Source organism: Sphaerodactylus townsendi, linkage group LG01, assembly GCF_021028975.2.
Source record: "Sphaerodactylus townsendi isolate TG3544 linkage group LG01, MPM_Stown_v2.3, whole genome shotgun sequence".
NCBI lineage: Eukaryota > Metazoa > Chordata > Lepidosauria > Squamata > Sphaerodactylidae > Sphaerodactylus > Sphaerodactylus townsendi.
In genome coordinates, this window is record NC_059425.1 from 188,652,893 (window position 1) to 188,675,855 (window position 22,963).

The window sequence follows — 22,963 nt, forward strand, 5'->3', positions numbered from 1 at the left end:
CTAGCAGCATTCTCTCCTGACGTTTCGCCTGCATCTGTTCCTGGCATCTTCAGAGATGCAGGCGAAACGTCAGGAGAGAATGCTGCTAGAACACGGCCATACAGCCCGGAAACCACACAGCACCCAAGTGATTCCGGCCCGGAAACCACACAGCACCCAAATACATTTATGGCTTTTTGTTTTGTGTAGACCTCACACACCCGCACATCTCCAGCATTCTTGTGATTTCATGCAGTGATTCTTAATCCATGAAATATTGGCCCAGCGCCCAATAAAGCGTGTTTGATTTCAGTTGCCGAAACATAGCGCTATATTCTGTTTTCTTCATGATATAGACCAAGACATTGGGATCTATCACTACTGCGACAGGAAAGAACCAGGTAAGGTATAAACGTTTATGGTGATAAAGAATATATACTCTTGAACTATCCACCTGAAGAATCAGGGCCTCCTTCCCAACATGCAGAATAATGCACTTTCAAACTGCTTCCAGTGCTCTTTGAAGCTGTGCGGAATGGCAAAATCCACTTGCAAACAGTTGTGAAAGTGTTTTGAAAACCCATTATTTTGCGTGTGCGGAAGGGGCCAGGGTTTTTTTTAAGCTGCCAGGACTGTAATAAAAACATATCCTCCCCAATTTTTCCATTAAGCAGTACTTTATTGTATTGTGCTGAGTGACCTTAATTTCCTCTACATTTACTATAGTTTAAAAAATTGTTAGTTCAAATTGTTTTTGTGCATTGGGCTAACAAAGACCAAAAAAAAATCCTTCCCAAGTTTTAGCCTCCTCAAGCAAGAACACGGGATTTAAACGTAATGCGATATTTCAGAGTGATCTTGGGCATGCCCAAGTTATTTTTCATTTATTTGAGTTCCAGCAGAGGGCATTGTAAATTCATAGGAGCGTGCCGGAGTCGGCCTTCTGGATATTCCTTACCTATTTGAAATGGGCATTTTGGAATGAATGATCAATTTTCTTTATCTGATTAATCCTTTTAATCCTGGAAGACTCAGGATGGGCCAAAAGGTCTTTTCAGCTAGAATTACTTCCTGTTTTAGGCCAGGTTAAAGCGATGGCTTCTGAGGGCATCCCGTGTCGTTCCCGTCAGGTTTTAATATGTTGCCTCCACAATTCCGTTGACAGACCGACTCAGCTTCTGGTCTGGATTCAGTCGCAGTTGACTTCACTGACTGATTAGACTAAAGCCTCTCTGAACTTGGCCCACCTGTTCGGACGGCTTCGGGTTTTCGGCTTGTGGCAAATTTCAGGCATCTGCCCCTGCGAGGAAAACTTCAGAACTTCTGCCTGCTTCCAAACTTCTGTATTTTCCCAGCTCTTTTTTTTTTTTTTGGTGATGCGTAACGCTTAAGATTAACTTTTCCCCACTTCTTTTTAGAGTCACCACGAAACCCGGGTTACTTACAAGAGAAGCAACAGTTCGCACAATGTAAGGACTTCAGTTTCCTCAGATATACATGTGTTGGAAAGAAACCATATATGTTCAGCCATTTCTTTTTGTTTCTTGTCCCCTCCCCTCCCTAACAAAAATGTTAAGCTAAAGTCAGAATTTGGGCTCTGTTAGGGGAGAGGCTGCTTAACGGGTCGTAGCAATGCTTCCCTCAAGCTACTTCTGGCCTTATGGGGGGGAAAGCTACTGATATACTTACTGTTCTCCCAAGGAGCATAATAGCCCAGTCTTATCAGATCTCAGGAGCTAAGCAGAGTCAACCCCGGTTAGTGCTTGTTGGGAGACGGCCAAGGCGGTCCAGGGTTGCTATGCTAGTGTGACCAGACGTCCCGCTTTTGGCGGGACAGTCCCGCTTTTCACCAATTTGTCCCGCGTCCCACAGGGTTTTTTAAACGTCCTGATTTTTGGAAGGCTGCCACACTGCCTTCTGGGGCGCTCCCCTTTTCCCGCCCTGTGACAGGGCGGGAAACAGGGGAGCGCCCCAGAAGGCAGTGCGCTCCTGCGGCCGCGTGTGCGCGAGTCCTGCTTTAAAAAGGTGAAAATCTGGTCACCTTACGCTATGCACAGGCAAGCAATAGCAAACCGCCTGTGTATGTCTCTTGCCTTGAAAACCCTACAGTGTTGCTATAAGCAGACTGGGACTTGGCAGCAAAAAAGAGAAGCCCATTCACTTCTATGGACTTAGGAAGGTGTTTGTGGATGATCCCGTAAAGGACCTTGACGGCAAGTGATTTTTGAGTAAAGAAATGGCCAGAAGTGGAATGGTTAAGCAACTGTTCCCTGCCCTTGCCCCGCTGTGGCACAAAAGGTCACCCCAGAAGTGCTCTCGCTTTCCCTAGGAAAAGTGAGAAGCACATGCAGGACAAGAGGAAATGCATTGGGGAACGAACCCTGATTCGTCTCCTCTCTCTCTGTGCCACCAAAAGTAAGTGTGTCAGATCAAGAGTTCTTGCCCCGACGTGTTTCCGGTCCAGAGGCTAGCACCGGGTGCGCAATGCTCCGGGCGTGCACCCCTGTGGGGGCATAGCGAGGGCGTGGCAGGGGTGTCCCGGGGTGGAGGACGCACTGGTTCACCGGACGCTTTTCCCCCTTGCTACGCCTCTGTTCCGGTCCCGCCGCGTGCCCGGCGCTGGTGGACAATTGACCTTATGTGTGGATAAGGATGCTTGCGTTTATTGAGTGTGGCTGAAATGGGTTGACCAGTGTAATTTTAGTAAGGTACAAAAAACAGCCATGCAGCTACATGTGCAGAATCATTTGGTCAACCCCTTCAATTGTTAAATAAACTTGAGTTTACATTTAGGACACATACTGGCACAGAGATAGCCAGGATTCTGTTTTCATCAAACTAACTACTGAGAAGTTTCCATGTGGAGACTGGAGGCGAGGTCAGCTCTGCTCGCTGGCGTTGTGCTGCGTACCTGTCCTGTCTCTCACCCCGGGCACTGTTTTAAGTAGCTATGCTTCTGCATTCTATTATTTTTTAAAAAATACGAATTAAAATAATCAAACCAGAATTCAAATGTCATAACAAAAGTCTGTTTGCCAGTGAGGAACTTGCTGACCATGTGATCCTAAAAATAGTTTAGTGCCACAGTTTGAAAGTCGTTGGTCAAACTGAATTACAGTTGGTAGTGAGTCTGGTTACAACTGCTAAAATGTGTATACCTTCTTTTGGGAAGAAGGTACACATCTCAAATGTCTACAGCCCTCGTAGCCCTGGGTGTACAGCCCTTGTCAAATAAAGAAGAATTATTCTGGACAACAAACACATTCGTTTATTCGGAGAGTGATACGGCTGTTAATGTACTAGAGCAACAACTGTCACAGCAGTGTTTCTCTTTATATGTTTCTTTAATAGACTAAATGTCTTTTCATATGAAAAATTACCAATGAAATGTAGTAAAATCTAGTGGTCAACCCTTCAGTAGTAAAATCTAGTGGTCAACCCTGAGCCCTTCGGGGTAAAATCTAGTGGTCAACCCTGAGCCCTTTGGGGGGGCGGTTTACAAATATAATTCATCATCATCATCATCATCATCATCATCATCATCATAATAGTGTCGGTTATTTAGTAACTATATATTTTATCTTCTTTTTTCAATTGCCAGCTCGAGATTATCCATGGGTGCTTAAGAATAAACGCCCGGAAAAGCTGCACGATACGCTTAAGGAGCTAGAGGTACCTTTTCCGAAAGTTTCAGACATGGCAACAATTAATCCAAGTCTTCAAACTTCTTTCAACAGCTTTAATTTTCATAAAAGATAGTTCCTTCTGGCGATAAACGTGCTTTTGTCTGGCGGGCTGTCCAAAACAATTCAATCTTTGTTAGGAACCTCAGGGCAATCGCTTGTCCTTGAAAATCAGAAGTAGTTTAACCACAAGCAAAATGTACCACCAACTAGATACTACTGTTTTCTGTTGTCCTTCAGGAATTGATGCAAAACAGACCGTGCGTGCTGAGCAGATGGAAGAACAAATACGTCTGTCAGGTAAAATGTTTTGACATACTCTTGTGAACTTCACTCAGCACGGCTGAATCATTAGGTGGCTGACGGAACGGCGCAAAGTTAACTTGGAAAGAAAATGCAAAAAGAAAAAAGAAAGCAGTTCTGCAAAAGAGATTTTTAACGTGTGTGTTTATTTCAAGTAGAAACAGGAAACAGTTTAACGAAGCTGTGAAAACGGATACGTTCAAAAGGGGGCATCAATAGCGCGTGGGATCTGGTGTCCGCGTTTAAACTGAAGCGTGAGGAATATTCAACAACTTTGAACTCAGACATACATTTTTATTTTTTTATTTTATTTTATTATCAAATTTTTCCAATTCCAAAGCCTTTATTGGCATTATAAATTACAGAGTTAGTAAAAAGGGGCATTTATCTACTGAGACATTAAAATACATTAAAACAACGTTGAACATTCACAACATTCACGCACACATAAAATAATTTAGCCGTTACTACTATGAGGGCAATGATTGCTCCTGACCAAATAGTTCCTCAAAAAACTTGCAACATTCTCACATATGAGATCACAGGAACCGTTGAGTAGAAAATTCATAACAGATGGTAGCCTGACATCGTTTGAGCTCTCTATCAATGGACAGATGTATATAGAGCGTAACGACTCGTACATTGGACATTCCAATAGTACATGTTGAACAGTCTCAACAACGGCCATATTACATTGGCATAACCTGTTCTCATATGGAGTTATTATCATATTTATATACCGCCCCATCCCCTGAGGGCTGTGGGTGGTGAACAACAAAATAATGTTACATAAACAGTAGTAACAACAAATAATTAATATAAATATATAGCACCATTAAAACATAAAATTACAGCGTTCCACTTGGCGTCCAATATTAAAACTATCAATAAAAACCCCTCCCAGAGAAGGGACGGTAGATCTAGGTGTCACAGCTCCTAGGATGTTAAAAGGGAGAGACAAAGAGGGCGTTCACCATCAGTGGCTGGCCTCCCCAAAAGCCCGGTGGAACAACTCGGTCTTACAGGCCCTGCGGAACTCTCCAAGATCCCGCAGGGCCCGGACAGTTGGAGGAAGAGAGTTCCACCAGGCAGGGGCCAGGGCTGTAAAAGCCCTGGCCCGGATGGAGGCCAGCCGTGTCACAGTAAATTGGCCTCTGCCAAACGCAGAGGCCGTGTAGGTACATATGAGGTAAGGCGGTCCCGAAGGTACATGGTTTCAGAAAGTTCAGGTAGTCACAGAAGACATTCATTACATTTTATTCTGGAAGCCTTTTTCTGCACAGCCCAGAGGCGGGACATTTTGAAATAACCACCTACCGTGTTTCCCTGAAAATAAGACAGCGTCTTAGATTAATTTTTGCTCCCAAAGATGCGCTATGTCTTATTTTCAGGGGATGTCTTATTTTTCTGTGTTCTGTTCGTCGGGCATGCTTCCAAACAAAAACTTTGCTACGTCTTACTTTCGGGGGGATGCCTTATATTCCGCACTTCAGCAAAACCTCGACGACGTCTTATTTTTCTGTGTTCTGTTTGTCGGGCATACTTCCAAACAAAAACTTTGCTATGTCTTACTTTCGGGGGGATGCCTTATATTTCGCACTTCAGCAAAACCTCTACGACGTCTTATTTTGGGGGGATGCCTTATATTCGGGGGAACAGGGTAGCTAAATTAGTTGTCAAATGGAGCAAAGTGTTCAAGTGCTCAGAGGCCACTGTGGCGTATGTTATGTCTGTAGTTTGTATCTACATAAATATCCATGTAATGTATAAAGAAAACATCTGCTCACATCCTTGTTAGCAGCATGGGAAGTGGGAACAGGTTGGCTTCTTTGAGTGTGTGATCCAGCGTCTTCTAATCAACAGCTTCTTCTTCTTCTTGAAATATGTTTAATGTATTTTTAACTCATTAAAGCCTATTTCTGGCCCTTTTATCTTTGGTGTTGAACAAACATGCCCTGGAGGTTACCGCAACCTAGCCAAAAGTGTTGAACGTTGTTGAATATTACAAATCTGTGGCTTAACCCGCAGCCCTCAGCCAATGGCATTGATGCAAGCCCCATTAAGAACCGGTGGAACGCTTTGATAGCTGTAGCTGTACTTTGCAAAGCTGAAATTTGCATTCATTTGTAACAATAGTGTGTGTTTACAGCAAAAAGTCTGTTTAATATGTTTTGACAGCCCAACCCTGAGGGTGTTGCGGCTAGGGATGGGGCTGCTACCGCACTGCTGCGCCACACTTGGAGGACTTTCAGGCAGCATAGAAAGGCACACAAAACACACAAAAAACCCAGCTGCCTGACAAGCCCCCTTAAAGCAAAATGGACCTTTGCCACAATTTCATGAGGCATTAGTCAGCTGCTGGGGGTGGGGGTGGGGGGCATTCCCGGATTGAAACCCCGGTGGAAACTGACTAAAGTTGGCTCCACCCCCTGGGAATACCCCTAGCCTGCCCCCATTTGCACCAGCGTCCTCCATTAAGCCGGCACAGCTCTGGGGGAGGCACCCTCTTCCGGGTCAGGTGCCGCAGAGCTGTGTGGCACCCATCACCCTCTTTGCTCACCCTGCCAGCATAGCTGCTGCGTATGCCATCCAGGTGGACAAACATGTTAGCGTAAGCCACACCGCTTCCAAGATGCACCCCCCCTCCTGGATTGGGCTGTAAAATATTTATATTTATATGTTTCACAAGGCTGGCCCTGGCCCCTGCCTGGTGGAATGCTCTCCCTCCAGCTGTCCAGGCCCTGCGGGACCTTAATGAGTTTCACAGGGCCTGTAAGACTGAGCTATTCCGCCGGGCTTTTGGGGAGACCAGCCGCTGATGCCCCCTCCTCTCCTCTCCCCCTTACTATTTAACAACTGGGGTCTTATTGTTCCCTCTCAGGGGAGTTTAATTATTGGACGCCATCTCCTGTTATTGTTGCTGTTGCTGTTCGATATATTTTATGATTGGACGCTGTATTTTAATACACTATCGTCATTGTAGGATGTGTGCTTTTATTCTTGTTGTAAACCGCCCTGAGCCCTCTGGGGGAGGGCGGTATATAAGTTCAATAATTAATTAATAGATAGATAGATAGATAGATAGATAGATAGATAGATAGATAGATAGATAGATAGATAGATAGATAGATAGATAGATAGATAGATAGATAGATAGATAGATAGATAGATAGATAGATAGATAGATAGATAGATAGATAGATAGATAGATAGATAGATAGATAGATAGATAGATAGATAGATAGATAGATAGATAGATAGATAGATAGATAGATAGAGGGAACTTCTTATTCACAACCATTCAAAACAGAATCTGTTAAAATAACCACAGAACCAACAGCCATAAGATAAGGAAGATTCAAATACCATGCAGCTATCACAAAGGACTAAGAGCAATTTTTAATTTTTTTGCTTCATATATGGTCCACTTTTTTTCAAAGAAACTCAATTCAATCAGCAATTGAGTGCTAATTTTACTGTTATTTTGTTGTCCGTTGCTGCTTGTTTTGTTGATTGTTCAACTACTGATTTGACTGAGTCTCTATGAGAAAGGTGGACTGCATATGAAGTCCATGAGCCAAACAGTTTCAAGACTGGCATCAGGCAAATAGTAGGGAGAAGTTCCGTAACCAAACCATCATCATAATGAATCAGTCTTAAGTATCGAATGTGTCTGTGTGCAAAATGCCACCATGTCATGGCTGACTTACAGCAGCCCACAGGGTTTTCAAGGCAAGAGACCTTGAGAGGGGAATTGCCATTGGCTACCTCTGCATTGTGACCCTGGACCTCCTTGGTGGTCTCCCGTCCAAGTGCTAATCAGGGCCGACCCTGCTTAGCTTCCAAGATCTGATGAGATTGGGCTAGCCCAGGGGTCTGCAACCTGTGACTCTCCAGATGTTCATGGACTACAGTTCCCATCAGCCCCTTTTTTGCATTGGTCTTTTACCAAAGGGAAAACAGTGTTCAACCAGGGAGAAATGGAACAGAAGATGCAATAGGGGAAATTCAGCCAGAATCAATTAAGAGGTAGTACAGGAATACCTGACTTCTTTGAACGAATTCATAACTCCAGGGTCTGGTGACCTACATCCCAGGGTAGAAGAACTGGCAGAAGTTGTCTTAGAACCACTTGCTATAATCTTTGAAAACTCCTGGAGAACAGGAGAAGCCCCACAGGCTGGAGGAGGGTAAAAAGGCGGAAAAAGAGGACCCACACAATTAACTCCTATTCAGCCTGACATCAATACCAGGAAAGATTCCAGAGCAGATCATTAAACAGACAGTCTGGAAGCACTTAGAAGGGAATACTGTGATCACTAAAAGTCAACCTGGCTTTCTCAAAAAGGGAATACTGTGATCACTAAAAGTCAACCTGGCTTTCTCAAAAAGGGAATACTGTGATCACTAAAAGTCAACCTGGCTTTCTCAAAAAGGGAATACTGTGATCACTAAAAGTCAACCTGGCTTTCTCAAAAAGGGAATACTGTGATCACTAAAAGTCAACCTGGCTTTCTCAAAAAGGGAATACTGTTGATCCTGAGAGTCAGCCTGAGAAACTTTCTCAAAGGGAATGCTGTGATCACTAAAGGTCGAAACCTGGCTCAGCCGGGCTTCACCAAAGCCTAACCTGGTTTTCTCAAAAGGGAAGACAAATAACACACTGACTAAATAACCTGGCTTTCTCAAAAGCTGTGGCTGACTCTATATATTCTCTAAGTGCTTCCAGACTGTCTGTTTAATGATCTGCTCTGGAATCTTTCCTGGTATTGCCAGACAAAGTGTCATCAATGTGTGTCAGCAAACTAAATACTCTTCCCAAGCTCCTTTTTTCTCCAATATCTCCTCAATATTGGTTTTTGAGATGTCCTCTACAGACTAAATTGATTTGCAACCTGTGACATGCAGTAAACTACCTTCCACTGTTGTTGTAAGCAAAACTGTCTTGCCTTTTTCTTGGGCTAGTACGGTGATAAGAGCTAGAAAAAGAAGAGAAGAGTTTGGATTTATAACCCGCCTTTCTATCCTGAAAGGAGACTCAAGGCGGCTTACAAAGTCCTTCACTCCCCACAACAGGCATCTTATGAGGTAGGTGGGGCTCAGAGAGTTCGGAAAGAACTGTGACTATCCCATGGTCACCCAGCAGGAATGTAGGAGTGGGAAATCAAATCCAGTTCACTAAATAAGAGTCCACCACTCATGCGGAATCAAACCTAGTTCTCCAGATCAGAGTCTACCGCTCATGTGGAGGAGTGGGGAATCAAACCTGGTTCTTCCGATTAGAGTCCACCTACTCTTAACCACTACACCACGCTGGCTCTAAATGTTGAGCCTAGTCAACTTTCCTGGACCAGTGGATGAGCTGCAGAAATAACAAGAGCAGGGACAATATTTTTTTTTAAAGCTCCATCTTGCAGAACTGATTTAATGAGCATTAATCCATGGGAAGTCCTCCTCATCCTAAATTATAGCATATCTTAAATCATGTAATCTTAAATAACAATATAAATGTTTATAGACCCAGCCCATATGACAAAGGGCCCTTTGGTGCCTCACATATTAAAAGTACTAATGAGCAAATTACCATGTAAACTTTCATAGGCTGCGGCAGACATTTATTAGAGGTGTGATATGACTGAAGAGTTGGCAGCATTATACATATTCATTGCAGAAGATCTAGTGCATAGGTGTCAAACTCACAGCCCTCCAGATGTTATGGACTACAGGGGATGATGGGAACTGTAGTCCATAACATCTGGAGGGCCGCGAGTTTGACACCTATGATCTAGTGCAGGGGTCTGCAACCTGTGGCTCTCCAGATGTTCATGGACTACAATTCCCATCAGCCCCAGCCAGCCTGGCCAATTGGATGAATGTTGGATGCCAGCATGGCCAATTGGAGGAATGTTGAGCACCAATGAATAAAGGATCCCACTGAGAATACTTCCTCGTTTTTATCTACGTGTTGACCTGCCTGCAAAGTCTAGCCTGAAGATTCAAAATACAGTTGACATAAAAGTAGAATTTTTTCCAGTTCAGTATTTTTAACGCCCTGGTACATTACATGTTTGTTACATTTCCATTGCATTTGCAAATGTAGCAAGTCTGCCTGCAGCCCTGTGAATCGACATTTTGTGTTGACTTTTGGAAATCAACGCTGCTATTTATTCTTTCAGGCCAACATCTATAATTGCAGGACTCCGACATATGCTTAGCAATTTTGTGTAGTTCCTTGGGGAAACTACTCTGTCATTTGACAAATTTCAGAGCGTAACAGTGTTGGCCTGCAGCAGAACGGCTAGATTTGAGACTGGTAACACCTCAGAAACCAACAAGATTTTGGGGATCCATCAGTACCCTGTTGAAGGGAGCTTTGAATCTTGAAAGCTTAACACCCCAAACTGTAAGGGACTACTGGACTTAAATCTCTAAAGCTGTATTGGACTCAAATCTAGCTGTCCATCTGTCAAGTGTTTTTTTTTAAATTGGATATCTGTAACAGAAACAGTTGATTGCTTGTTGCATCCTGGAGTCTGCTCATATATATCCCAAAAAATGGCCCGATACAAAGTTTTAATAACATCTCGTTTTAAAATTTGGACAGAACGTATTGTTGGGGAAATAGCAGCATAAAATTGGTTTGGCAAAGCGTATTTATCTTATTTCCCCCAGCTATTATTTGACTCTTGCATTTTAAAAACGTGCTTAGAACTGCCACAGATAGATTCAGAGCAGATAATTAGCTATGGACTTGCGTCTCTCCTTCACCTGCACTTCTCTGCTGCAGTTGGAGAGGACAGTCAATTCTTCGGATAAGTCAGAAACCTCTTTCTTTTGCTGTCATCTTCCTATCAGGGGTAGGGAACCTGCGGCTCTCCAGATGTTCAGGAACTACAATTCCCATCAGCCCCTACCAGCATGGCCAATTGGCCATGCTGACAGAGGCTGATGGGAATTGTAGTTCCTGAACATCTGGAGAGCTACAGGTTCCCTACCCCTGAACGCAAGCAAATTCTACATCTCGTAGACTGTGTGTTCCAACAGCTTAGTAGCATCTGCTGCTGCTGCTGCTACTGCTACGCAGAGCAATTTCAGAAGTTCTCAGCCAGGAGCCACCTGCTTATTACCGCCTCTTTTTTTCCTTTTAAATATTTCCCACTATGATCAGTCACTGAAACAGATGTGGAGAGGGAGATGAGGAAGCTTATGGTGGCTTGTATATCTTCTGATGCAATTTCATCAGTCTGTCTCCTGAAAGGACCTGAATTGTCATCAGACCTATAGGAAGAAGTTCTGGTTCCCTTCCTATCCAGGTGGGGGGGTTGCCTCCAGGAAAGGCCTCCAATCCTAAGGTGGTAACATTAGCATATGCCAACAAGTAGTAGTAGAAGAAGAGTTTAGATTCATATCCCACCATTCTTTCTTGTAAGGAGACTCAAGGCGGCTTACAAACTCCTTTCTGTTCCCCTCCCCACAACAGACACCTTGTGAGGCAGGTGGGGCTGAGAGAGTTTGGAGAGAACTGTGATTGGCCCAAGGTTACCCAGCAGGAATGTAGGAGCGGAGAAATAAATTTGGTTCACCAGATAAGTCTCTGCCACTCAGATGGAGGAGTGGGGAATCAAACCCAGTTCTTCAGATTAGAGTCCACCTGCTCTTAACCACTTCACCACACTGGCTCTCACCAAAGAGTGTTGATCCAGGTTGAGGATGAGAAATGTTGTTCAAGAGTGAAAGACTGGATGAGATGTTTTAAATAGTTTGGTTTGTATGTGTTGGTCCTGGAATGCAAACGGTGGGCAGGTGGGAAAGTTTTAAATAAAAATTTGAACAGCCTTCATTGATGCTGGGAAGATCAATAGATACTGGCACAGCCGTTTGTGGACTGTATACTAATTTACTTAATTAACCCTGCCTGCACATTCATTCCTCCCCTTCTTTTCTTTCCCTTCCAAGTCTCCCGTGTTGCAATCCTTTTTCTCAAATTTCGTTGACCTCTTTGGAACAGTTCAATACCTACCGTTTATTGAAGGCATAACCAAAAAGATCTCTCTACTCTCAAAGATTATTAAGGTTGGCACACAATGTGCTGCATCCCTGCGTAATAACGTGCAGCGATGTGTTAATACAATAAACGCATCCTTGTGTAACTTTAACAACGATGTGATCGTAATCTCGGCTGTTTCTGATTTTGTATCATATTGGGGGGCGGGGTGTAAAATTATACGCTGACTTATTGATTTTTTAACTGACCTGCGTGGCATATGATTTTCCAGCTCTTTTACAAGTCTCAGCCGTCAAAAGTGCCATGTGACTAAAACGTGACGATCTCCTCGTCGGTCGCCTTCGTGCTGTAATTTGCTTATGTACACGTTTGCTTGCCTTTGCCTGGCCAGAGCTTGATGATCAGATAAGATGTGCCGCGCTATGTGCTGATGCGGCTTGTACGAAGAGCTACGTAGCAAGTATGAGCAGGTGATCTGGTTTTGCAATCTGTGTAGCAACACGGCAACAGGGCTCAAATCAAGACAATTATGCAGATCCGACATTTGAGACGTTCGCGTTGGGAACGAGTCGTGTCAACGCAGCTCCTTGCGCATAGTTGTAGTGGTTTGTTCTATTATCCATCGGGCACTCCCAGGGGCAAGCCCTAGTAATTTCGTTTCAGTGAGTGTTGGCGCAGGTATCAGCCCCTGGAAGGATAGCAATCGTGAGCTACAAACACATCTGTACCCATTGTTATGAAATTTAAGCCACCTTGAGTTCCTGTTGGGAGAGGGGTGAGCTACAAATATTTTAATAAATAGAGAGCTGTGTGCAGTTCTGGTCACCATATTTCAAAAAGGAGATTGCAGAACTGGGAGAAGTACAGAAGGGGGTAACCAAGAGAATTAAATGAGACTGCTGGGGGGCTCTATGCCCAGGGCCTGGACAAGGGGCTATGTCCTTTACACTGCAGGGGGCTTCAGTAGCCTCACCATCCAGACTGGAGGCAGCTGCCTGCCTCCTCCACTTGCCCCCTCCCCATTCCCCACCACCAGTTCCAGTCTGCTGCCTTCCAAAGACATAGAGTCCACTCACTGCATGGCCCTGCCTTGCCCTCAGTTGCTGGCCCTGGGGGCTTTGTGATTCTCAGTGTCCAGATGACGGCTGGCCCAGCCGCCACCACTCATCTCGAAGTGAAGGGCAACAGGTATGTTTGGTATATATAATCCTGTCAAGCAAAGTTGCGGGCGGAAATGTGGATTGTGCGGCGCATCAAATTAGAATAGTTATCTGTCAAAAGACCAGCCTTTTTACCTCAGAAGTTCATTAAAACATAAGCAGAACTTTACTTAAACTGAGAGGGGTATTTACATTATATACACAGCATCACATAATAGTTACAAGCATAGCTAATGGTTTGTTACGATATCTTATAGTCTAGTCAGAGCACATTTCTATATCATTTGGTTTACAACAGTATACAGAGCACAGAGAAACATCTTTCTACTCAGTCAGTCAGAGAGTCTCAAAGAGTGTGTGGGAGGGAACAGAACACTACCAACGGATTTTAACTGTCATCTTCAGAATGTTCGTGCAGCTTCCCAGAATTCCATGCTGCTCTTGCTGCTGCTGCATGCAAAGCAAGGCTGGAAATTCCAACACAAAGATGGTCCATGACATCAGCTGGGAATGACAGGGAGAAGGGGCCTGGGGTATGGGAGCAGAGACCGGTGCCTCCATCCATGCCGACAGTCATTCTGTCCTCGTCCATGTCCATGACCCATGCTCGCAACCGCCTTGCCTCTCTGGCCCCTGACTCTGCAGCCTGGACACTGTGGTCCATCTTCCCATTGCTCTATGTCTTCTTGGCTCAGCACAATGGGGCAGATCCCTGAGTCGTGGAGTTCCAGTTTTCTTTTCTGGGGGGCAACCCCCCACCAAAATCACCTCCATAATAGCCTATGGAAACTCTTTCTGGGGCTTGTAGGTGGGGCTGAGACAGTCTGGAGAGAACTGGGACTAGCCCAGGGTCACCCAGCTGGAATGCAGAAGTAGGAAAGCAAATCTAGTTCACCAGATAAGAATCTGCCACTCATGTGGAGGGGTGGGGAATCAAACCTGGTTCTCCAGATTAGAGTCCACTGCTTTTAATCAATACACCATGCTGGTTGATGGGGAGGAGGTTTGGTGACCACAGGGGAAGGAAGTGATTGGCTGGGCCCATAGTTGGCATAGGGAGCTCCTGCAGCCCTCAGCTCCTCCACGGCAGCAGCAATCACCCCAGTGCCGTGTGTGTGTATGTGTTGATTTGTTATCAGTTTCATATGAGTTCTTTAGGATGGTGTGAACATATGGCCTTCTCAAGCAATATAGGTTGTCCTTGAGCCTACAGTGTGTAGCAGTGATGACTCGCTATCGGTTCAAAGGTGTTTGTTGTTCAGTGGGACCCTTGCACCTGTGGAAGTCCAAACAATTCTCTGAAATGCTTCAGTAGATCAACATGTCAACTCAAGTAAGGGATAGGAGTCCTATAGGAGTCAACTCAAGTAAGGGATAGGAGCAGCAGTGGCATAGTGGCTAAGAGCAGTGGCTAAGAGCAGGTGCATTCTGATCTGGAGGAACCGGGTTTGATTCCCAGCTCTGCCGCTTGAGTTGTGGAGGCTTATCTGGGGAATTCAGATTAGCCTGTGCACTCCCACACACGCCAGCTGGGTGACCTTGGGCTAGTCACAGCTTCTCTGAGCTCTCTCAGCCCCACCCACCTCACAGGGTGTTTGTTGTGAGGGGGGAAGGGCAAGGAGATTGTGAGCCCCTTTGAGTCTCCTACAGGAGAGAAAGGGGGATATAAATCCAAATTCTTCTTCTTCTTCTTCTTCTTCTTCTTCTTCTTCTTCTTCTTCTTCTTCTTCTTCTTCTTCTTCTTCTTCTTCTTCTTCTTCTTCTTCTATTAAATCTTTCCTCGCTGTTTTGGATGCCGGAGCTGCATTTGGAAAACGTATTGACTTGGGTCAAACTGCTGACGTGGGCCTGCTGTTGTGCCGCTGTTTTTGTTGATAATTGTAGAAGCTTCTCTTTTTTGGGGGGAGGGGGGGCTGCCAGCCACTTCAGGGCTCTTTGGAGTAAAAAGCAGGGGTGCAACTACTTGAAATGTTTAAAGGTAATGCAAAGGGTCCTTTGTGTGCGGGGGAAGAGAGGGCCTGCATCATATTCTGTCGCACTACCGGGGAGTACTGCAGGAGGAGTCTGAAACCCACAAACAAAGAGCAGCACTCAGAGGGGATCCGTTGGTAATTAGGAACATCAAGTAAACTCATCAATGGGCTTTTTGCCACAAAAGATGCTCCCTGCGGTTAGTAATGTATCCAACTTGTTTAGCATGTCGTCTGAACTTGCTTAAGTGCCATTAATACATCTCTTATCTCGCCCCAAAGTCATGTCGGTATTTTGGCCGGCCATTTCTGAGTCCCATTTCCTGCTTTCTTTATGGTTTGCACTCGTCCCTGACCCCAAATATATCCCACTGGCTCAGTTTGAGCGCATATCTAGCCCTGGCTCCTCTCCTTTTGGTTTCTAAGACCAGAATGAAACGTTTTGTTTATTGCAGTGATGGCGAACCTATGGCACGGGTGCCACAGGTGGCACTCGGAGCCCTCTCTGTGGGCACTTGCACACAGAGTTTGTCATGTGGAGGGTGGAAAATCACCCCCCCACACACACACACATCTAGGCTGGCCTGGGCCCCTGAGCATGACGTGTGCGCACCGTGGTGAGCAGGAAGGACTTGGCTGGTGGGCTTGGTGCCTGTGCTCTGGGTAGCTGCTGCCCGAGTGGGGGTGCAGAGGAGGCAGAGATGCTAGACAGGCACAGAGCGGTGCGTGCGGGACTTGCTGGAGACTAGAGCAGGCTGGCCCCTGCTTGAGCAGGTGGGGCAGAGGAAGAGGAAGCTAACCGGTTTTTTCTAAACTAAAACCTCAGCATTCGGGTTAAATTGCCAGGGTGGCACTTTGCGATAAATAAGTGGGGTTTGAGTTGCAATTTGGGCACTCGTTCTCGAAAAGGTTCTCCAACACTGGTTTATTGTATTGTCGAAGGCTTTCACGGCTGTATTCAACTGGTTCTGGTGGGCTTTTCGGGCTGTGTGGCCACACAGACCACGGCCACGCAGCCCAGAAAACCCACCAGAACATTTTGTTTATGTCCCCCCTCATAAAGAATCCTGCCCAAACACTCAGCATTTACCTGAACTGAGTATATCCTTCTCTTATAAGCACCTCGTGCTCTCATCTGATACACAACATGCCGTCTTGCTTTCCTCCCCTACTGAATTTGCTTGCTGCCCAGCTGCTTGGACTCCCTGCATTGGTAGTGGCCTCTCCACAGAATCCCATGATCAGTAGTGTAGATCTCTCCAGTCTCCTTCCAGTTCCTGCTCCTCTGCCTATGAGTGTAACTTGCTCCTCCTCTTTGTCTTACATCACGAGCTACTGCTAAGGTAGCAATTGCATGCAGTGTTGGCCAAATAATCCTGTCATGAGAGTACTTCCACTAGAAAGAATGAAAATTCTGACAGTTATAGCAATAGCAAGGAAGGAACAAAAGGTAATTAGACTCCTCCCTGAAGGTGGAAGGTCCAGCAGGTTCTCCCCAGGGTTTCGAAGAGTAGGTAGGCTAGTTATTTATGTGGGCCGAGAGGGGGTTACTAATTGGTGATTTTGCCACGTGATTTTTGCCTTAGTTACGCCCCTCCTCTCAGCAGTAGCGCGCAGAACTTGAAGCAGTCCAGCAGGAGGTGCACTGGCGTGCGTGGCAGCCTGCGCCTGCGTGCATTCGTTTCCTGCACAAGGACCGGCGCAGCAGCTGCGTCCTTGCCACAGCCCCGCCCCGGAATGCCCGGCCACACCCCCGTTGTGCCCCGCCCAGCACCATTGGCGCTACGCCACAGTTTGAATCCCACCACCATGGGAACCTGTTACTAAAATTTTTGGATCCCACCACTGCTCCTATATGTCCTCACAGACCAGCTCCAGAATCCTACGCTTCTTCCCAGACAAGACCCGGAATCATACATTTCTTCACAGACCAGGCCCAGGATCCAACACTTCCTCACAGACCAGGCCCAGTGGCACTGTGACTTTTATACCACCGTAATGGAAGAGATGGATGCAAATACACTCTCATCAAAGTTGATGGAAAGCCCAAGACAGAAATCTCATTCAGGGACCAATCACAGTAAATCATGAGGAGAGCGCAAACCCAAGAAAGGGAACCAAGCCAGAGGTGGGATCCAGCAGGTTCTCACAGGTTCCCGAGAGTAGGTTACTAATTATTTGTGTGTGCCGAGAGGGGGTTACTAATTGGTGATTTTGCCACGTGATTTTTGCCTTAGTTATGCCCCTCCTCTCAGCAGTAGCGCGCAGAACTTGACGCAGTCTAGCAGGAGGTGCACCGGCGTAAAGTGGCAGCCTGTACCTGCGTGCATCCGTTTCCCGCCCAAGGACCGGCGCAGCGGCTGCATCCTTGCCCAAGAATGCCACCCCCGGAATTCCCGGCCACACCCACGTCGTGCCCCGCCCAGCCCCATTGGCGCTATGCCACAGTTTGAATCCCACCCACCATGGGAACCTGTTACTAAAATTTTTGGATCCCACCACTGGACCAATCACAGTAAATCATGAGGAGAGTGCAAACCCAAGAAAGGGAACTAAGCTCAGGTATCAAAGTGCCTACAATGGGATTCAACCCCCTTTCTCAGGGGAGCTCGGGAGCTTGTGTTTAGAGGCATTAGTTGTGGTTTTCCTAGCAACTGGGTCGTAGAGACTTCTGAGGCGAAGTTCTCTGAACATGTACCTATAAAGCCCCCCTACGGACACATCAGTCTTGCAGATTTGCGTACAAATTCTATTGGCTTGATATCGAGGCCAAATTGAGCAGCACCATCTAAACAACACCGAAATATACTAGAACAAGGAGCATTTTAATATAGTAACTTCTGTGAATACTTAGTGATAAATAGCAGGGGACTTGCAAGGACTCCTGGGGTAGGGGACATTCCACCATCACTTTCTCCCCCTTCTTCTTGCACCATCAATGCTTTCCTTCTCCCAATCACCTCGTTTGGCAGATGTTAAGAGCAGAAACCATACCCAGCTGATGGAGATATGGAGGAGAAAGCACCTCCAGCTCAGACCACCACCACCCACCGTCAGGTGGTTGGCAGCAGGAGGCTGGGCATGTTCTCTATTCTGAGCCTTCCAACTCAACCCACCATTTGCATTGAACTCTTCCAATGCTCAGAGGACCCCCTTTGGAATTGTCACTAGCAACCTCTACACCTGTACATGTTTGAGAGTTCTATTTTACCTCCCCCCCCTTTCCAGTTTTGTTAAGTTTGGGGAATTTTCTGTAAACCAGATTTGTTACCAATCTCTCCTACCTGTATCTGGTCCCATTGCATGGATTGTTTTGAATTGAACTCCAGGTCCATGTTCAGAATTAGACATAAAGATTACATAGATAGTCTTTACATACCGTACATACCAACTGGATGGTGACCTCAGCCAGGGGCTTTCCAGGCAAGTGAGAAACAGAGGTGGTTTGCCATTGTCAGCCGTGAAAGCCTTCGACAGTACACCAAACCCTACTCTTTAAAAGTCATAAAGTGTAGTTTAGCTCTGGGCCCCTCACAGTTTATCAGCTCAGTCTACCACATAGGGTTATGTACAGTAGTGGGATCCAGGTGCGTAACAGGGTTCCCATGGTGGTGAGATTCGGCAGTGATGTAGCTTAGTAGGGGCTGGAAAAGGAATACGATACTGAAGTGGCCGGGCATTCCGGGGATGGGGCATTAATCATTTCTCTGTTACTGTAAAAAACTCTTACTGTAAAAGACCCCTATAAATTCAAAGCTGGTATCTTTCTGTCCTGAATTTCGGCGCTCATTATAGCCAGTCCTATATCGTCTTTACTTAGCAGAAACAGCCACTTCTCCTCTAATTGACTGCCTATCAAATGCTTAATATTTTCAAAATGCTTAATTTTGTTTCTAGAAATCCAAAAAAGAAGGAGACTTTCCTTAAACAAGGAACTTTACCATATTTCTAAAACATGTGTTTAAAACAGCCCAACAGGGAGAATTATCCCGTTTTCTACCTTCGCTAACCAGCCACATAGGAAACAACAGGACAATGATTTTTGGACCTAATGGAATTTCTAACGGAAAAGCAGACCCAATTAGTAACCCCCTCTCGGCACACACAAATAATTAGTAACCCACTCTCGGGAACTGGTGAGAACCTGCTGAATCCCACCTCTGGTTATGTAGGGTTGCCAGCCTCCAGGTGATGGCTGGAGATCTCCTGGACTTGCAACTGATCTCCAAGGCTGCAGAATCAGCCATTGTCTACCTACAAGTTCACATTATCAACTGGGAAATAAATGGTGATTTTATCTAATCCAACTGCATCCTCAGATTAAACCAGAGTTTTGGAAGATGGCGATGCAAGCCGGAAGACTGTGACCGTGTCTAACATTTTTATTAGGACAGAACCTTGAAGGACATCTGCCTTGATTGGTGGAGCTTGACGGAGAGATCTAGATTTCTGGTTGCAAAGATTTAAACACTCCGACAAAGTATGAATCCTACTGTTTGCTATGTCACTTGAGAAACTGCCCCAACTGATTAATGGTCTGGGCTTCCATATTGTAGTACCAGAGAGCACAGTTCTTTTGTGATGCCACCAAATGTTGAAAGAAGGGATGGGATAGCTCCAGGCTAGCCTGATCTTGTCAGATGCCAGAAGCTCAGTGTGGTTGGATGGGAGACCTCCAAGGAATACCTGGATCATGATGTGGAGGGAGGCAACGGCAAACCACCTCTGAATGTCTATTGCCTTGGAAACCCTACAGGGTCTCCGTAAGTCTATTAGTCAGCTCTGACTTGATGGGGAAAAAAAAGATCCTTTGTCCACAAACTGCCAAGAGAGAAATTTCAGCTAATCTGCACCTTCCATCTTGTTTCCTTTAAATTTTAAAATAATGTTCCAGCCTCTCAGAATATTTAGACGATTCACTTACTCAGGTTCCATCACGGCCCTTAGAACAAATTCAAGTGTGGTATAGAACCCTGCTACTTAGAACGTGCCCAAACGTATGAGAATGTTTACCAGAATGGAACCAAATCACACAGCCTTACCATCAGTGAATGAGGGCATTATTATCACAAAAATAGTCTCCAAACATAGATTAAACATCTGTAATATTTTATTTATTTATTTATTTATTTATTTATTTATTGTTTCGATTTATAAACCGATTTAGTTATGCAGCTGCCTAATGCAAAACTAATACGAAAACCAAGAAGAGCATTTTTGTGAAAAGTATTATAAAACCATGTGAGTCTAGAAATAGTTTCTCCTGGAGCCTGACCTCCAGTTGTGATTGTATTTGGTACCTTCATGAGGCAGGATGTTCCAGAGATGTGATCAGTGATGGGATCCAAACATTTCAGTAACAGGTTCCTATAATACTTAATAAAAGGCTTGTGTGTGTATTATTATTATTAGCCGTGGCAGGTTCCCATGGTGGTGGGATTAGAAACTGCCAAGGCGTAAAGCCAATGGGAGGCGGGCTGGGTGGGGCACAGCGGGGTGTAGTAGAAGCATTCAGGGGGGGCAGGGCATTCATGGTAGGGGCTGTGGCAGCAGGACGCAGCAGCTGCGCCGGTCACTTAGGCGAGCAGGGAATGCATGCAGGCGCCAGGCTGCTGCGCTTGCGCAGTGCACCTCCTGCTAGACTGCTTCAAGTTCTGCGTGCTACTGCTGAGAGGAGGGGCGTAACTAAGGCAAAAATCACGTGGCAAAATCACCAATTAGTAACCCCCTCTTGGCACACAAATAATTAGTAACCCACTCTCGGGAACCTGTGAGAACCTGCTGGATCCCACCTCTGGATGTGATATGTCAGCTGAGAAAGTATTATCTCTGGCCTGCCTTATATCACTCGACTGGGGAACCCACAGATGGGTGTCTGAACAAGATCAGGTTCACATGGAAGCGGACAGTTTAGTTTAGGGGTTTAGAGGTCAAAACTGACTCTTCGGGTTGCATTCTTTCCAATAAGGGCTGATGTAGAATACCAGTCAACCTTGACCTACAAAAGTCACTTGAGCATGCAAAGGAGAAACTGGACATTTAAAAAAATGCTGACCTGATCCTTTGGGGAGGGGGTGTAATCCCACCCTGCACCAGACAACCCTCCCCTCCTGTGTAGAATCCGGCCCCTACTCCAAGAGGACTGAAGATGAATTAATTCCATCTTCCATGTATTTCATGCTGCCACTCATCTACAGAACACCAACCGGTTTCGCAGGTAGAAATCGATTCTGACCATCTTGCTATGAAACACGTCATAAGAACATAAGAACATAAGAACAAGCCAGCTGGATCAGACCAGAGTCCATCTAGTCCAGCTCTCTGCTACTCGCAGTGGCCCCCCAGGTGCCTTTGGGAGCTCACCTGGAGGATGTGAAAGCAACGGCCTTCTGCTGCTGCTCCTGAGCACCTGGTCTGCTAAGGCATTTGCAATCTCAGATCAAGGAGGATCAAGATTGGAGGGATCTTGCAGGGATGTCCTAGCCAGTGTGGAGTAGTAGTTAAGAGCGGTGGACTCGAATGTGGAGAATCAGGTTTGATTTCCCACTCCTCCACATAAGCGGTGGACTCCTATTAAGTGAACTGGATTTGTTTTCCTGCTCCTACACATGAAGCTTACTGGGTGACCTCAGGCTAATCACAGTTCTCTCAGAACTCTCGATTTCGATTCCGAATACCTTTAATGGCACATAAGTAGTTTAAGATTAACTTAGCAAGATAATAACGGCCTTTACAACTTCTGACGAGTTAAAACTCTCTCAGCCTCGCCTACCTCACAAGGTTTCTGTTGTGGGGAGAGGAAGGGAAGAAGTTTGTTAGCTGCTTTGAGACTCCTTGGAGAAAGACAGGCTATAAATCCAAATTGTTCTCCTCTGTTGTTGCAGGACGTTGTAGTTTGCCAAAGGACTAGTACTTCTTATATGAAGGGATTTCTTTTGTCTCTCCACGGAGAAGACAAGTGAAGGCAAAACTGAAATATTATGGCTTTTCAAAGCAATTTTTTTTAAAAAAAAAAATAAATAGGGACTATTTATTTGGTGAGCCAAATAATTTGGTGAGCCAAATAATTTTGAATGCTGAAAGATGACATGATTTGAACAAAATCACGAGTTCTCGTTATGACCTAAACCCATTAGCGAGGTTGAGCTGATGCCTTATTTTAAATACCTGGACAACCCTTGACTTTAGAAGAATTTATACGTTGATAAGGTGTAATATATTTCCTGCAGCCGTCGTTCACGGAAAATATGAAGGAATTCCTCCAACAGAATGTATTTGCTTGTGTGGTGAGGGGCTCGTTGAGACATTACAGCATGTCTTGTTTGACTGTAAAAATTACAGTCGGGTAAGAGATGGCCTTATTACTCTTATTATATCCTGTTTCCTAGAAAGAGAAAGATTATCCTTTCGATTATGTTAAAGGACACAAATAAGGAGATAACTTAAAAGGAGATAAAACGTAGCTAAATTTGGATGGATAGTGAGCAAAATTAGGAAAATGTTGGTCAGTGACTTATAGACAGGTAAAGCCATTATAACTTGCGCTGGTCAGTTACATTTTAAATGTGTTATTTATGATATAAATGTTGATATAAATTTTAACCTATTGTATAAACTTTTATATCTACTGTATACTATTTCATTCTTCAGTATCACTTAGGTTGATATTTTATGTTCTGGTCAAGGACTGTATAAATAAATGATGATGAACAGTGTATCAGTATGAAAACAAGCAGTCCCGGAGAACTCTTGGCAAGATCTCAGTTCTCCGTACGCTGCATTGTACCCAATTTGAGAGAAATCACCAAAGCCAGATGTTATCTCGTTCTTTAGATACCGTATTTCTCCGAAAATAAGACTGTG

The 22,963-nt window shown here is 45.1% G+C and overlaps 1 protein-coding gene across 3 annotated transcripts in view; it reads left to right on the top strand.

Moving 5' to 3' along the window:
- LOC125435538 (WD repeat containing planar cell polarity effector) overlaps nucleotides 1-22,963 on the top strand; it is a 308,331-nt gene that overhangs the window by 80,491 nt on the left and 204,877 nt on the right. For all 3 annotated transcript variants that reach the window (XM_048501735.1, XM_048501743.1, XM_048501750.1), the window contains 4 exons: nucleotides 336-380; nucleotides 1,398-1,448; nucleotides 3,581-3,651; nucleotides 3,903-3,962. In XM_048501735.1, coding sequence (XP_048357692.1) covers nucleotides 336-380; nucleotides 1,398-1,448; nucleotides 3,581-3,651; nucleotides 3,903-3,962 — 227 coding nt within the window. The remainder of the gene's footprint in view (nucleotides 1-335; nucleotides 381-1,397; nucleotides 1,449-3,580; nucleotides 3,652-3,902; nucleotides 3,963-22,963) is intronic.